This window comes from Carassius auratus, linkage group LG30F (genome assembly GCF_003368295.1).
Source record: "Carassius auratus strain Wakin linkage group LG30F, ASM336829v1, whole genome shotgun sequence".
Taxonomy (NCBI): Eukaryota; Metazoa; Chordata; class Actinopteri; order Cypriniformes; family Cyprinidae; genus Carassius; species Carassius auratus.
This window is the reverse complement of record NC_039294.1, coordinates 4,274,843-4,290,264: the sequence shown is the minus strand read 5'-3', so window position 1 is coordinate 4,290,264 and position 15,422 is coordinate 4,274,843. Positions and strand designations below refer to the sequence as shown.

Sequence of the window (15,422 nt, the reverse complement as noted above, 5' to 3'; positions counted from 1 at the left end):
GTCTGTCATCAATGAAAGTAGCTCATTGGGGGGAAAAATGCTACTGCTTGCCAGCTGCAATCACCAATAAAAAGTTGTTCCATGTTTTTTTTTCTATATCGTCATAGATATTATCGCAGATATTTCAAATCATGATATATTTGAAACCATATCGTCCACCCCATCAAGCATCACTATTATTCATATTAATACGATCAAACCTTTAATAATATTAAGCTTCAAAATATGAGTAAACTTGATCCAGTAAGCCAAACATTACTAACTGTTATGTCAATTTAACCCCTTTGACAGAAATGATTAAAGAGCCACACAGATGGAAAATCAAAAATTACCTGTATTACAGTGTGTGATGTAGCTGTCCATCAGTGTAAACAATGTGCAAAGTAATTAAACCAAAAAGTACACGATTTATAAAGTTATTGGCTTCTAAAGTAAGGAGTCGACTCTGAATCGCTGAAACGAGTCGTTATAGATTTCAAATCTTTTGCCCATCTCTATGTACGTCACTAGAAACACTTTGCATAATAATCTCCGCCTACCGTCTTGGGAGAAACGGAACTCTGACCTGCCCCACCCCCTACACAGACGCTCTGGTTAGTGTGATAGCATCATGTCGAGGAGACAGTGTGTTTTTAATTGTAAAGGCAAGTTTGTTTTTCACTGCTAAAGAATGAAGATCAGAAGAACCAATGGCATTTCACTGATGACTGCTTTTCTAATCTCGGTGAGTTCAAGGTGGGATTTTCAAAGCGTTTGGCAATAAAAGGGGTCTCATTACCAACTTTATTTAGACCAACAAACATCTCCAAATCACAACGCGAAGTATGATTATGAAGTTATTTGTTTGTTTTCTCCCGAGCGTCTTATCAGTATGTCGCGCTAGCACTAACAGTTATATGTTAAAACCCTCTGGAGTCGATTAACGCGGATACGCGTTATGAGTCATTTTCCCCTGATAACCCCGAAAAAGTCGGCGCTGATCTTCATTTACAAACACATCATTAAAATGAAGTGTAACTCCGTGAATACTCAACGAAGAGACATGAGTGATGTCCAATCTTTCACGTCTCCCTTCGTTATATCTAATGTGACCACGCCCCCGCGCTGAACGCACTATTCAGATTCAAACTGAAGCGCACGGCTTGAATACACCCACACAGAAGAAAAAGCAGCGAGACTGTTCAAGTTTTTTATTTTACTGTTTGCTTCACGGTGAGAGGAATAAGACATAATGCACCCCAAAAAGATGCTAACACATTGTTTACCGTGAAGTTGTGTGCGGAACAACCAATCAAAACTATGTCAGTTGACCAATCAGAAGACCGTATGCTACCGAAAGGTGGGGTTTAAGGAAACTGAATCTTTTGAACAGCTTCGCGCCGAAACGTTTGGGGATCTCTGAGAATTGAGGTAATTTTAAAATGATAAATTGACAAAATGACAATGTTTTTTAACCTTGGATGGATTTAAACCTGTTGTACAGGACTTATAAACAGTGATAGGAAGCTTAGAATTTTCATCTAACTGGCTCTTTAATCTGAAGCTCCCAAGATTTTGAGAGAATGTTAATATCTTAACGCCACATCTGCATGTTCATGGTTCCCTGATGCTGGAAAATGATCACACTTGATTTGCTTTACTCCATATCATTAGTTTTTTTATTTTTTTATTATCCCATTGATTTCATTGATTAAAATGAATTAATTTATAGTATATGGTTGCTCAGTTTGGTTAAAAAAAACAATACTTTGATTTTTGTAGTCTCTTGTCACAGTTTAACTGCGATGAAAGCATTTAATCTCATAAGAAAATCTCTTGTATTGCTGTTGCTGAAACATCCACTTATTTCAATATTCTTTTTGTTTTTGTTATTTTAAACTCTAAATGAAGACTGATATATTACAACTTCAAAAGGTTTATTAACGCTTTTTCTATACATTGTAAAATTCTAAAAACCTGTCTGCAGAAATGTCGCAATGCCTTTCCCAAAAGTAGATTTTGTGGTCCAGCTACAGTAACTTAGTATCATGCTATTTTTATTCAGAACTTTTATATTGTGATATTTAAATGTAACTTTTTTTTTTTTTTTTTTTTTTTTTTTCAAGGTTTGGTGAAACCTGTCATTCAACAGGATCACCTGAATAGCCCTGGTTCCACCTCTGATGAAGGCTGCCATCCCAACATGCATCAGGAGAGGAGGGCGCCATCCACTGAGCCTTACCAAGTGTGGAACCAAGACAGCTATTCATCTCGCAGTTTCACCCCACCCTACCAGAGACAGCAAGAGAATTGTGACCGGGCTCAGGCAGATGACAGGAGTGACCAGTCATCCTCCAGACATGACTTGTATGAAGACCGAAGTCATGACTGTGCAGACAGTCCAGCAGAGGAACTTCCTCATCAAGGCTTCCGCCAAGGCAGAGGCTCAGATGTGTCGCTCGGTTCGCAGCAAGAAGTTTACAATGAAGTAGCCCATCAACCATTAATACTCCGCAGAACCCATCCTGGAGACAGCGAGCACAGGGACGTCTCGTCTGGTAGACATCAGAAAGAAGACCTTGATACTCATGTTGAGGCCTTCGATGGCAAGGAGAAGAGCTGCGACTCTGATTTTTGGAGGAAAGGTATGGGTAGCCTGAGGAAAGATGCCAGCAGTCAGGCGCAGTGGTCCGATCATGGTTCGAGCAGCAGCAGTAATGTTAGCCAGCCATCTGAGTCCATTGGTAGAACCTTTAGAAGGACGGGACCCATCAAGAAACCTGTGTTGAAGCCCTTGAAGGTTGAAGACAAAGAGAACGAGAAACCCAAAACTGATCCAGAGGAGAAGACTGTCCCATACAGGCTGGAGAAAGAAGTTGTTACTAACGTCTATGACCTGAAGAAAGATGCTCCACTTCTGTCTAACAGGCACTCCGCCCCACCACCTGCTTCCTCTCATGAGGAGAAACAAGTGGAAGCTCCGAAGGTGGAGAAAACGAGCAACTTGCCTGAAGAGTTGCACAAAGAGAACTGCTGGGATAGCAGCAAGGGTCAGTCTTTGGACTGCTCTGACAGCAGGGATCCACCAGCTCCTCGGCGCAACAACTGGATATTCATTGATGAGGAGCAGGCGTTTGCAGGGGCCAGGGGAGCAGGTCGTGGACGTGGCCGGGGCTTCAGAGAGTTCAACTCTCGTGGTGGTGCTCGTGGAGGACGGAGCGACAGCAACAGGGGGGGCTACAGTATCACAGGCGCACAGAGGCCTGCACGAGGACGTGGCACTCGAGACTTCAGGGGCGAAGATCTGCAGCGAGGCAAACCCCGGAGACGTAATGTGAGTGAGACGCACAGTGAGGCCTCAGAATATGAGGAGCAGCCCAAACGCCCACGCCAGAAGGCCACTGAGAATGGAGAGGCTTCGTATCCTGTGTCTGGAGAGGTCAAGAGGGTTGACAAGGAGTCGTGGAGATCAAACAAGGTCTACACTGATGATCAGAGTGGCAACATCGATTCCAGGGACAAGACAAAATCCGCTCGAGCATTTGGAAGATCATTGCCCCCTCGCCTTAATGCTGGATACAACCGTGGATTTGGCTCAAGGGACATTTCGACATGGAGAGGGAGAGGAGCCCAGTTTGGAAGCACCACCTCTCAGGAGAACGGTTACAACTTCGGTGCAGACTCCTATTCCAAACGTTCATCTGAACGGGAGTTCCTGAAGTACCCCCCTAAATTAACGGGCTCCTTTGTAGATAATGGCGTCGAGGACCGAGATGGAGGTTACTACCTTGATAATGATAATCCTGACAACCGGCCCCTTAGAAGGCGGCGTCCCCCACGGCAGGATAAGCCCCCACGCTTCAGGCGTCTACAGCAAGAGCGTGAAGGAGGAGGTCACTGGAATAATGAAGACTATGTTAACGGAGATGTTGGCAATCAGTGGCCAGGTCGTTCTAAGGGTGCAGAGGAGCACTGGCCAAACCACTACTCTGGAGGACGGTCACAGGAGATCACGGGTCAGAGTCAGGGTGAAGACTGGGAAACCGGTTCTGAAAACAGTGATTTCAGTGACTGGAGGGAGAAGCGGGGGCAGCATGGCGACATGCTCATGGAACCTGGCTCTGAGAAGAGAGAGCTCTCAAAGCGGAGCTTTTCTAGTCAGCGTCCAGTCGTCGACAGACAGAACCGGAAGAGTGACACATCTGTAATGGAAAACAAGATGAACCGCTCAACGGACACACAGTCTAGTGCAGGTTCCTCTAGTAGAAACGAGAGTTGGCAGAATGGCATTGCTTCCAACAGCAAACGGTATATTTCTTTGGAACATAAGTTAAACATATTGATATGAAATAACTGTACCATTTTTGAAATTCACACTATGAATGTGGTGTAACTCGCTTTGTGCAGAGTTCCAGAAGATTCAGTCACTGGCCTGAGCTCGGCATCTGTGTACAATGTGGAGCAAAACAATGACACAGAAGCAACAGGAAAGATCCTAGAGAACGACTTGAAGCCCAGAAACATGAAGGGGGACATGACGGATCCACTGTGCCAATATGACCTGAACACTTACCCAAGTAAGTCAAAAGTGGTTGTTTATGATAGAAGTGCCTCTCCAATGCAGAATAAAGGATGATAAACTGAGTTGTTTTTAAATGAATGCAACCCTGATTAAACACATCTGAACAAGTTGATCAAGGTCCTCAGGATTACTAGAAATTTCCAGGCAAGAGTGTTGGAGAAGGTTGAAGTTGAGCTCTTCAGGACATTCGCCTTTCATGAGCACGTTTAGAAACGGTTCAAGTCTCTGTTTTTTGTTTTGTTTTTAAGATCATGACAAAAGGATCTCATAATATGGTGAATGGATTTAATGGATGGTAATTTAAGAGAACTGTAAAGTTACCTAATTTAACAGTTTTCCGCGAAAAATGGTAGATATCATTTGTTTTTAAGTGTGACTTGCGTGGTGTTCTTCCGTACTAGATCTGAAGAAGCTGTTGCTTGTGTTTTCTCACAGTTGAGAGTGACTCAGGAGCTTCTGTACCCAGTCCAGAGGTTTTCCAGGACGCTCTGTCCAAAAAACAGCGCCGCCCACAGGATGATGATCGCAGGAGGAAGGATCAGGGTCCTCCAGTAAGTAATCGTGGCCTCTGTTCCCTGATGTTTAGACCCATATCTGATAACAAGAAAGATGATAACTTCAGTTATTTAACTGCATGAAGCATCTCCTGAGTGGATATTATAGTAAGTTGGTTTGTGCACCTGAAGGGTTCGGTAAAGAATAGAACAATTGCATCAAAAATGCCTCCCCGTTTTGCCAAGAAGCAAGGCAGCATGTCCATCGAACAGCCTGAGGAGACGCTCTCCACCAACAGCTTGGGAACCGAGATCTGGGAGACAAACAGCACCGGTAATACTGATAACATTCGATATTGCGTGTATTAATATGTAAGAGACTGATTCTAAATGACTTTGTTTTCCTCCTGAAGCTCTGACTGTCCAGTCGTCAGGTGGCGATTCGTGGACAAAGCAGGTTTCCTACACAGGAAGCGAACCCAATTCAGAGGTACAGGTCGTTCTTTTCTAAGCAAGTGTTTTTGCAAGCCTCAGTCAGTGAGCTGAGCCTTAGACTAACATTCCACTGTCCTGTCCTCCAGGATTCAGATGCGGGGCCCGAGCAGAGTAAAGAACACAAACCAGGCCCTATTGGCAATGAGCGCTCGCTGAAGAACCGCAAGGGTTCAGAGGGCATGGAGCGTCTGGAGGGACATATCACTCCTGTCAATGGAGTGGATATCCATGTGGACAACGTCATTCCTGTGCCGCCTATTGAGTTTGGTGTCAGTGCAAAGGATTCTGACTTCAGCCTTCCTCCAGGGTCCACGCCAGTGCCTGTGTCCAACCCCGTCACCAAGCTGCAAGACGTGCTTGCTGGGAATGTGCGTACAGTAGCTCTGCACGCAGCATTTATATTGTCAGCTTTGTGTAAAGAAGCATTGAGCATTTATACCGTTATTAATGTGTGTGCACAGGTGGGCCTGACTCAAGCCATCCCAATGCTCCGCAGAGACCACCTGCAGCAAGGAATAAACCTCAACCCCATCAGCTTCCCTTCTGCGGACCTCACTCTCAAGGTATTGCTTACTGACACGTCATTGATTGGGTTGAAGACTCTCCATCACTGACCTTAAGGGTTCTTCCAGATACTTCATTTTGTTTCTTGGAATTTGCGAGAGACACATTCTGTCTGCCCATCGCAGACAGCGATTAAAACCTGTTGATCATTGCTAGCATGTTGCTGTAATTTTTCATTCTAGACTCATGTTAAGCAGTATGGTAAAATGTTATTCTGCTAAAACATGCTAGCAATATGGCAAAACATGCTTGCACCATAATCAGTTGTTAGTAAGATGTTAAAACATGCTAACAATATTTTAAATCAAATGGATATGTTAAAACATGTTAGCTTCATGTTTTAACAGTTTGTTGAACTAAACATTTTGACACTTTAGCAATATGGTAAAACATATGACCAGTTTGGTAAAACATACTAGCAAAATGTCAAAACATGTTAACTTCAATAAAACATTTTTGTTAATAACTTGCTTAAACATGAATTTTAAAACATGTTTACTTTGTTAAAATGTTAGTAATATGGTATAGTGTCTAGCAATTTCTAGCAAAAAAAAAAAAAAAACCTTAGCAGCATCGTAAAACGTGCTAGCTTAATGTTACAATGTTTGCAAGCTAAATATTAACATGCTACCTTTTTTAAGGAATAGTACACCCAGCAATAACAATTGTCATTATTTTACATACCTTCAGAGATTTTCCAAAACGTATATTGTTTTTTTCTTTTGTTAAACACAAAAGATATTTTGAAAAATTATATATATATATATATATATATATAGCATATTTTAAAAACTTTTTTTTTTATTTAAAATGTATGTTTATTTGCAACTGCTATGCAAACAACAATAAAAAGACATTTATGACAGTAAAACGGCAACATCTGCTGACGGACGTGATCCCAGCTGAAGATGAGGAAATTTTGTCGCACCTATTCTAAAGTGCATTCCTAATGACTGCTTAATGGCACACACGTGCCCTGCTCTCTCCAAAGTCCCTATTCCAAGGGGATAGGGATGATTACTTCCATTTGGAATTTGCCCGGGAACCATTCGTTACCAAAACTAATACCGGCACATCCCTAATTGTGTTCAACAGAAGAAATAATATCATACATTCCTTTCGGCCAATCAGAGTGCTGCATGTTAACCCGCCGCCCACCTGCCCCTCCTATCCACAAGCTTAGTTTGCAGTTAGAAGAATTAGAAAAGTGGTGGAATGGCTTGAAATCTAGAAGGTTTGAGACAGGCCAGGTGCTGATTAACGTAAGATAAAGGTAACAGTTAGGCTATGTTTAGCCTAATTGAATTAATGGACATTAAAAATGACCTTGACATCATAACAAGCAGTCCAGCTGTGATGAGCTCAGTTCTGTTCATGTAAGTTAGGCTAACAAGGGTGGCGCTGCCAATAACGCACCTAAAAGCTGTCACAAAGAACCGGCAAAAGTAATGATTATGAATATTTAACGAATATAATTATTAATAAACAAGTGTTTTCGGTATCAATGTCGTGTCGACTGCAAAGATAAAGTTGACGATGCTGTCTCGCGATCTTCGCAGTAGTGAACGCGCCAGAGAAATGCACATTTCATACGGATTAATGTTACATAAGCAGAGAGCAGTCTGTTTTCTTTCGTTTTGAATTGTTCTGTTCAACCCTCTGGAGTCTATTAACGCTGATACGCGTTATGATTCATTTTCTCCTGATAACTCCTAAAATAACTTAAATTACACTTTCAGTTTTGATCGTACAGATAAGAGCAAAATCGAATCTGTAAAGGGTCTACTTTTATTTGTATACAGACATAATAACAAAATTTGTGCACTAACAAAATAAAGATAACAAACAAGGTGCTGTCTGCAGCCTTCGTCTGCGCTGATCTTCATTTACAAACACGTCATTAAAATGAAGTGTAACTCCATGAATACTCAACGTAGAGACATGAGAGAGATATCTATAGAAAGCATGACATGTCTACTTTTAAACTAAACAAGTGCTGCCGAACAAATATTCTGTGATAAAGTAATCCATATGAAAACAACGCCGTTTTTCACATCTCCCTTCATTATCTTCTAATTCGGCCACGCCCCCGCGCTGAACGCTCTATTCAGATTCTAATGTTAAATAAAGTTTTTATTTTTATTTTACTGTTTGCTTCGCGATGAGAGGAATAAGATATAATTCACCCCCAAATGTGATTTGAGTATTTGAGATTTGGATTTCCTCAGAAAAAAGAATGAAGCACGTTATTCAGCAGAGATCATAAACGTGAGTAAGTCTCTTTTTATTTATTTATATACTTGTACTAGTTTTCACATAACGTGTAAACATTTTACTAGTTAGACTTTTTCCAAACTATAAATCCTGACTAAATGTATAATCAAGTGAAACATTATGAAGTTTCAATAACAATATGCAATACTATACCATTCAAAAGCTTGATGTAAATAATATAAATGTAACAAATAAATGTAACTGTAACAAATGTAACACAATGCTGTTCTTTCAATTTATTCCCCTGAAAAAAAAGAAAAAAAAAAAGTCTCCGCTCTTTTCAATATTATTAATAATCTATTAATATGAGCACAGACATGTTTAGTTCTCTGGTGACAAGAAAAGTCATGATTGCCTCCAAAGGCAGCATTTGTTACAAAGAGACTTTTACTGATGCACTACAAAAAAAAAAGCTGTTGTAGTACTCATAAAATTTCTTCAAGGTTGGCAGGTATGACAATGTGCTAGAACCTGAGCAGCTGAAGCACAGGTCATGTTATCTTCACTGTCATTTCCGAAGACTTGTCTCTCACCAGCATGTTTCTCTGTGCTCTCAGATGGAGTCGGCTCGTAAGGCGTGGGAGAACTCTCAGGCTCTCCCGGAGCAGGGCTCCCCGGGCGGTGCGGGCTCCGGCGCTCAGCCCACCTGTAGCGTGGGCTCCTCCAGCGGCGTCAGCTACAGCTCCTTTGGCGGAGTGTCCATGCCACCCATGCCCGTGGCATCTGTTGCTCCTTCTGTCTCCATGCAAGGTCAGCTGTCCAATCGTTCTCTCAGACTGTGTGTTGCATGCGGTGGCAATGCATGGCTCTAAAAACTTTTGTGATCTGTGTGTGTATCACAGGCAGTCATATCCCTCCTCTGTATCTGGACGGTCATGTGTTCCAGAGTCAGCCGCGTCTTGTGCCGCCCTTGACTCAGCAGCCCAGTTACCAGCAGGTATGCATCTTCACTCAAATCAAATTGCAAGCTTATGAATCAGAATCGAATTGTGAAATTTGTGTCAAAACACAGCCTTCGATATAAATGCATCAAATATGATGATATTTAAATGATCAAAACATAAGCCATGCTATACTATGATGATTGAGAGATGAACAAATAAAGGTTCCTCAAAATATTTGATATTTTCGATGCTTGTGAAGATCATTCCTTAACGGAGGAACATGTTTAATTTTGTTTAGATTTTGTTGATAATTTATTCTTGTGTATCAAGTATGATACAGTTTGCTATATAGGGTTCATTCATTGGATCTATGTGCATGTGAATAACCCGTGTTTGTTTTTGTGAGTTCAGGCCACCCCTCAACAGATCCCCATCTCCCTGCACACATCTCTTCAGGCCCAGGCGCAGCTGGGCCTGCGAGGAGCTCTGCCTGTCTCTCAGTCTCAAGAGATGTTCAACTCCATCCCTCCCTTCAGGTGATTCACACGACTCAGTCACTGTCACTATTGTTCAATTTCATTCAGTATTTCTACACAAAGTCCTTTGCCATTGCAAGAGTTCCTCTTAAAACACCAAACTGCTGGTATCAATAACTGCTGTATATAGCTTCTTCTACACTGACATGCAGTCTAGAGAATATGGACAAAGACAAAAAAGAATCATTTTCTGCTGTATTGTACATTAGTGTAGAGATTGACTGTAATTGGTTTAAGTATAGTGTAGAGAGAGACAGATAATGATATTGGTTAAGTAATATGTCTGTCAAATAACATTGAGTCTGCTCTAAGCTGGTGAAATTTTCCACTCTAATAATGCTGGGCTTCCTCTACCTTTTGTGATCATCTGAGCACTCTCATGTTCTCCTCTGTTACAGGTCTCCGATGTACATGCACCCAAACCTGTCTCAGCACAGTCCCATGGTGCTCTCTGGTGGAGGTCCTCTCAAAGGGCCGTACTCTGCATTTCCTGGCATGCAGCCGTCAGACATGGTCAAACAGCAGTCCGGGTCTCACTACCAGCCCATGAATGGCAGCCAGCCGCTGGTGTACGATGGGCCCATGAATCAGGCGGCAGGGATGGGCACGTCACAGCTCATGGACTCCCAGCTAATTCAGGCAAGTTCTGTGAAAGCCATAAGACAGCAACACGTAAAATAATTTGGGTCAGGCGTTATTATGCAGTCAACAGCTTCAAATGCAGTTTGAATTTGAATTATTCTGAATTTATAGTTCAATGCTGTGTACACTGACTGATTTTTCAGGTGACGATGCCCATGCCTGGATCTCAGCTGCGCTATGGCTCGGCCCAGCAGCACCTCATCCTGCCCCAGTCCATCCAGCTCCAGCAGAACCAGAACCTGTCTGTGGGAGCGCCACGACGCATGATGCCTCCTGGATCCCAGCGGGAGGTGAGAGCCTGTGCTTCAGGAAATAACGGCCCTCAAATATCTTCCTGCGTGTTATTGACACACCTCTCTGATAAACCTTGTTCTCTCTGCAGCATTCCCAGATGGACATGAAGGGATTTCAGTTCTCTGATAAGCCCAGCCACTCACCTGGAATATCCAGCGGCTCCTACAGGTGAGTGGAGGTGTTTGTGTCATCCTCTTTATGATTTAATTCAGCAACTCATAAAGGGGCCCAGTGTGCAAATGCTGTCGATTTAACAGTAACCTTTTCCCCATTTAGTGGTCATTTGTGAACAATCTGCTCTGAAAGTTGTAATTATTTGTGAGGGGAAATGATTTATAAGTACGGTGATTAACACTATATACTGCAGTAGAAATGCTCATTAAAAACAGTTTTTTTTCTATGATTTACTGTTTTAATAACTAAGACTATTTGTGAATGTTTTAAAATGTAGTCTTTTGAGTCTGTTGTGTGTCAGTGCCTCTGTTCACTCATGAGGTCTTGTGTTGTTGGTATTTCTCCTCAGGCCCGGTTCAGCCAGTCCTAGTGGGAAACCCTCAGGAGCCCCTACAGCAGTCGCCTCTCTCCCAGGACATTACACACAGCAGGTACGGCTCATTTCTGTCCCCAATGCTGACCCAAGAGGACACGTTACACATGGCTAAACACATTCATCTGCTGTCTGATGCTGCAGGTGTCCGCTCCTCAGGGCAGTTTGGTCATGCACATGAGGCCCCCCACCAATGGTCCCTTCCCCAACCCCATCCAGCGGCCCATCATGCAAGTCAACAAGACCATCATCATCCGTTCGCCACCTTACCCCAACCACGGGCGCGATCCGCCCCACAGCACACCCCCCTCCAACCCCGAGCCAACCGTGAAGGGTCCTGAGGATGGTGTGAAGGTGAGCCACCCACTGTGAGCATAGGTAATGGCATTTTATGTTCTTTCTTCTTATTGTCATGCTTTATGATGTTTACATCAAAACCAAAATACTAATCTGTAAAGATGAGGCTTTGTCTAATGGTGGAGGTTTGTGTGTCTCTCAAGTGAAGCTGGGTCATACAGCAGCTTGATAAAGGCTAGATAATACATCTGTAAGCTTAAAAGAAAATTATGAATTTATATGATTTTCCTGTGTTTAGTGATTTAGATAATCTGATGCATGTTACTAAAGTCTGCATGTTCTTCACTACAACCAGCCAAAATAAAAGTTTGGTTTAAAAATGTATTGGCATAAATGTGATCTTCTGCTTCATCCTGAGGAAGAACTACAGAAACCAGTCTTATGACACAATACACAGGAAAATGAAAAGCTATAATAAAAACAAATATATAAAAAAAAAGCTAATTTGATGCTAAAATGACTATGTTGCCTTCTCGTGTGTTGACTGTTCAGTGTATTATACAGTAGAAACATTTGAAGCAGTTGTTTCCACAAGTCTTTGACTGCCAGTTTTGGAGAGTTTCTTCGCCAGTTTTGAGTCGGTCTCTTGTCTTTGGTACAGGTGAAGGCTCTGCGTGACGCGCGTCAGGCCGTCAGCGACGCCAAGAGCTCATCAGTGATCCCCGGCAAGATCCAGGAGCAGCTGCCTTCAGTACAGCTCAAAGCTGCTCGAACCGGAGCCATCTAACCACAGTCAGTCAAAGTGGAGGAAGGCAAAGCCTAATAAATGGACCTTATGATCACATGACACAGCTGTCTGTAGGACCTCCTCCTCCTTTCTCTTCTCACCCCTCTCTCTTTCTCTCCCCCCCCCCCCCCCTCTCTCTGTCACTATACTCTGGAACTGACGCACAGGATCACCAACTCCACAAATCAGTCGGGTCACATAGAGAGAAATGAATATCTATATATAGAAATGTAAACTATATATATATAAATAGACACGATAGTTTTGGACACTTCTGCGCAGACTTTCCAAGATCAGCTTTATTTATTTACATTTTATTTGACATTTTCAAGTGAAGAATTACAGTTCACAAAAGTGGCAAACGAACCCTGGTGTGTCTCACTCTTTCCATCAAAGTCCGCAAACAGAAAAACAGGAAGCGTATCTCTTCTTCCAGCGCTCACGTCTCCACGCCCACATTGCCAAACTGAGCCAGCTGATTGGACTCAAGGTTTTGATTGACATGCAGATCAACAGAAGCTCCAGAACTGCAGTGTGTGGCATTAAGTCATTTTTACTGGGTACCATGGAGTTTTAACCCCTTTTTTTTATATCTATATATATATAAATATAGTAATCATGCCTATTTGCGCTATTATTATAAAAAAAAAACATCTTTTATTCAATAAAAAAAAACTTTAAACCCAATTTTGAGGACATTGTTCAATCCAAAAATGGAGGACATGCACCTTTCTCTTATTTTACAGCTGCTTTTCATGCGTTGTGTAAATGCAACATTTGATCCTTAAAGGTGTTGTATGATGATGCTTGAGTGGCGGCGGTGTGGTGTGTGGAATAAACATGTTAAAGTCAGCAGCATTGAGAAGCGCTTGCTCTGTGTTTGGTGTGATAAGGGCGGGTGGGATATATGGGCACTCGTGTAATGTGAGGACATTTGGGATAGTTGTGCTGTCTGGAGAGCTGATGGGCAATGTTACAGTATGTTTGATTTTTATTTGATTTGGTCAAGAAACTCTTTATCTTCAGCTTTGAGTTTCGTTTTTGTCGGTCGGACACAGGAGTGCTAGGGTTGCACAAGCAATAGACAGCTTATCTGTAACCATCGGGGTCCAAACATGCACCTGCGTCGTGTGTGCGAATGCGTGCTTGTGTTGGAAATGTTGCCATCTCTGTGGTCTCACTGGGATCATGACTGTAATTATGAAGGGCACAGAAAATGTTGGTTTTGAAGGTGCTTCGTTATACTAAAACTGTACAGAGTTATAACCATCAGCACGTTTGCAAATGCAACCTCTTCTTTTCCTTTTGGGTGAACTGTTGGACATTTGCAATGCCTTTTTAAAAAATGATTTCTGCAGTGCTCATGGTTATTTCAGAGGTTTATTTGTTTGGGTGTTCATTGGCGCTGTTGAATCGCGTCACCTTCAGCGGTAACATTGCTTTCTGTTGATTACTGCATATCTGTACAGACTCATTATCCCTTTTGCTTTTGTTAGACCTGTATTTAAAGGGCCAGCAATGAATTTACTCCCTTTTCTTTTACATTTAAGGGTCTGTTTTCCCTGCAGATATTTATCACTCAGTGTTGTTTATCCTATTAAATGTGTGATAATATTTGCCCTTTTATTGGAAATGATCTCAAGAGAGAAATAAAGCAGATTGTGCTTTTTTTGAAAAGGAATCATTGTTTGTATTCCCGTTACCCATGTGCAGTTTTTAATGAGGCCAATTTAAGCATTTAAGTCATGTCAAATGAAAAACAAGGTTACTGCATCTAGATGTTTTTTTCCACTCTTTTAAATGCACATTGAGAAATGGCTAAAGGTAAATACTGAAAAAAATAAAGAAAAATTAAGCCTTTTTACTAAATGAACACAAAGAATGACGTTAATGACCAATTTAACAATACATAGCCAAACTGCAGTTTTTCTTTTAACATTTTTAGTGGGCACGTACACATTGAGTTTTTAATCACTGCATTGAAAATGTTTTAACTGATTTGCAAAAATTAATTCCAACTGCTTGTAATTATGCAGTAAGGTATAATAGGCTCTTTTGTACTGTCAATATAGTAACAACTTGAAGGGTTGACATTTAAAGTCGCTTTCACTGCAAGTCAGTTTACTTTCAGGCATTGAACATTTCACATCAGAAATCAAATCTGATATCAATTGTATTAACAGTTCGTTTTTGCTCTTGAAATAACAGAAAAATCCTAGTATAACTCAAGGTTTTGCAGCATAAACCAAAAGCTAGTGAGTGCAAGTTTGATAATGCCAAGTCATCAACACCAAACACCAATGTCATCGAACAGCAAAAACAATAGTTTTTAAAAAATATTGATTTTATTTAACCCAGTTCTCCAATAGTATTAAATGAAGTGTCTCATTATGGGATGCACTGCTTTTTTTTTTTTTTTTGCTTTTTTTTTGTAGTAGTCTGGAGTAGTTTTGTAGTAGTCTGGAGGCACACCAATAGTACACATTTCTGAACTCTTCTTGATCAAACACCTGATTCCACTCCTAAGTCGAAATCGGTGGGCCAAATAAGAGATATTCCTGCGAATACAGTTGTGAAACACTACCTTAGGGTGCCTTCACATGCTTTCGGAAACCTCCTGCTTCCCACTTTTTTTTTTTTTAAGTGTTTTGTTCTTGGAAAGAACAGGAATTAAGAAAACCTTCTCATGAGTAATTCTTGACTATTTATTGAGGACAAATAATTTAAATCAATCGGTATAGAAGATATTTAGTTGAGAACCAACAGGTTTTGAGTAAAATGTAGTGTCCAATTCATTGGTAGCCTTATTAACATTCACAGCACTATCTAGATATTCAGCTTTCTAAGGATTCCTAAATTTTGGTCACGAATATGGTTACATTTTCGATTACAAACGATTCGCATCAAATGGTGATTTATAAATTACTGTAAATGACTGTAAATGCAAGAGATGTTGTGGAAAAAGCTAATAAAATGTTCCTCTCCTCCACCATGTTTAAAGTTTATGGGCCGTCAACTCAGGAGCTCAAATATCAAAATGATCTGTT

The 15,422-nt window shown here is 41.4% G+C and overlaps 1 protein-coding gene across 5 annotated transcripts in view; it reads left to right on the top strand.

The window, feature by feature from the left end:
• Positions 1–13,989, top strand: part of LOC113068075 (protein PRRC2B-like) — a 28,977-nt gene extending 14,988 nt beyond the window's left edge. For 3 of the 5 annotated variants that reach the window (XM_026240655.1, XM_026240654.1, XM_026240653.1), the window contains exons 15-30: positions 2,106–4,287; positions 4,387–4,556; positions 4,997–5,112; positions 5,248–5,389; positions 5,469–5,545; positions 5,637–5,918; positions 6,012–6,113; positions 8,946–9,138; positions 9,231–9,325; positions 9,684–9,808; positions 10,207–10,447; positions 10,594–10,740; positions 10,833–10,912; positions 11,268–11,349; positions 11,436–11,645; positions 12,250–13,989. In XM_026240655.1, the coding sequence (XP_026096440.1) occupies positions 2,106–4,287; positions 4,387–4,556; positions 4,997–5,112; positions 5,248–5,389; positions 5,469–5,545; positions 5,637–5,918; positions 6,012–6,113; positions 8,946–9,138; positions 9,231–9,325; positions 9,684–9,808; positions 10,207–10,447; positions 10,594–10,740; positions 10,833–10,912; positions 11,268–11,349; positions 11,436–11,645; positions 12,250–12,375 (4,370 nt within the window). In that variant the 3' untranslated portion in view covers positions 12,376–13,989. Of the gene's footprint in view, positions 1–2,105; positions 4,288–4,386; positions 4,557–4,996; positions 5,113–5,247; positions 5,390–5,468; positions 5,546–5,636; positions 5,919–6,011; positions 6,114–8,945; positions 9,139–9,230; positions 9,326–9,683; positions 9,809–10,206; positions 10,448–10,593; positions 10,741–10,832; positions 10,913–11,267; positions 11,350–11,435; positions 11,670–12,249 lie in introns of all 5 variants that reach the window. The other 2 variants (XM_026240657.1, XM_026240652.1) reach the window with 2 other exon arrangements.
• Positions 13,990–15,422: the final 1,433 nt, after the last annotated feature.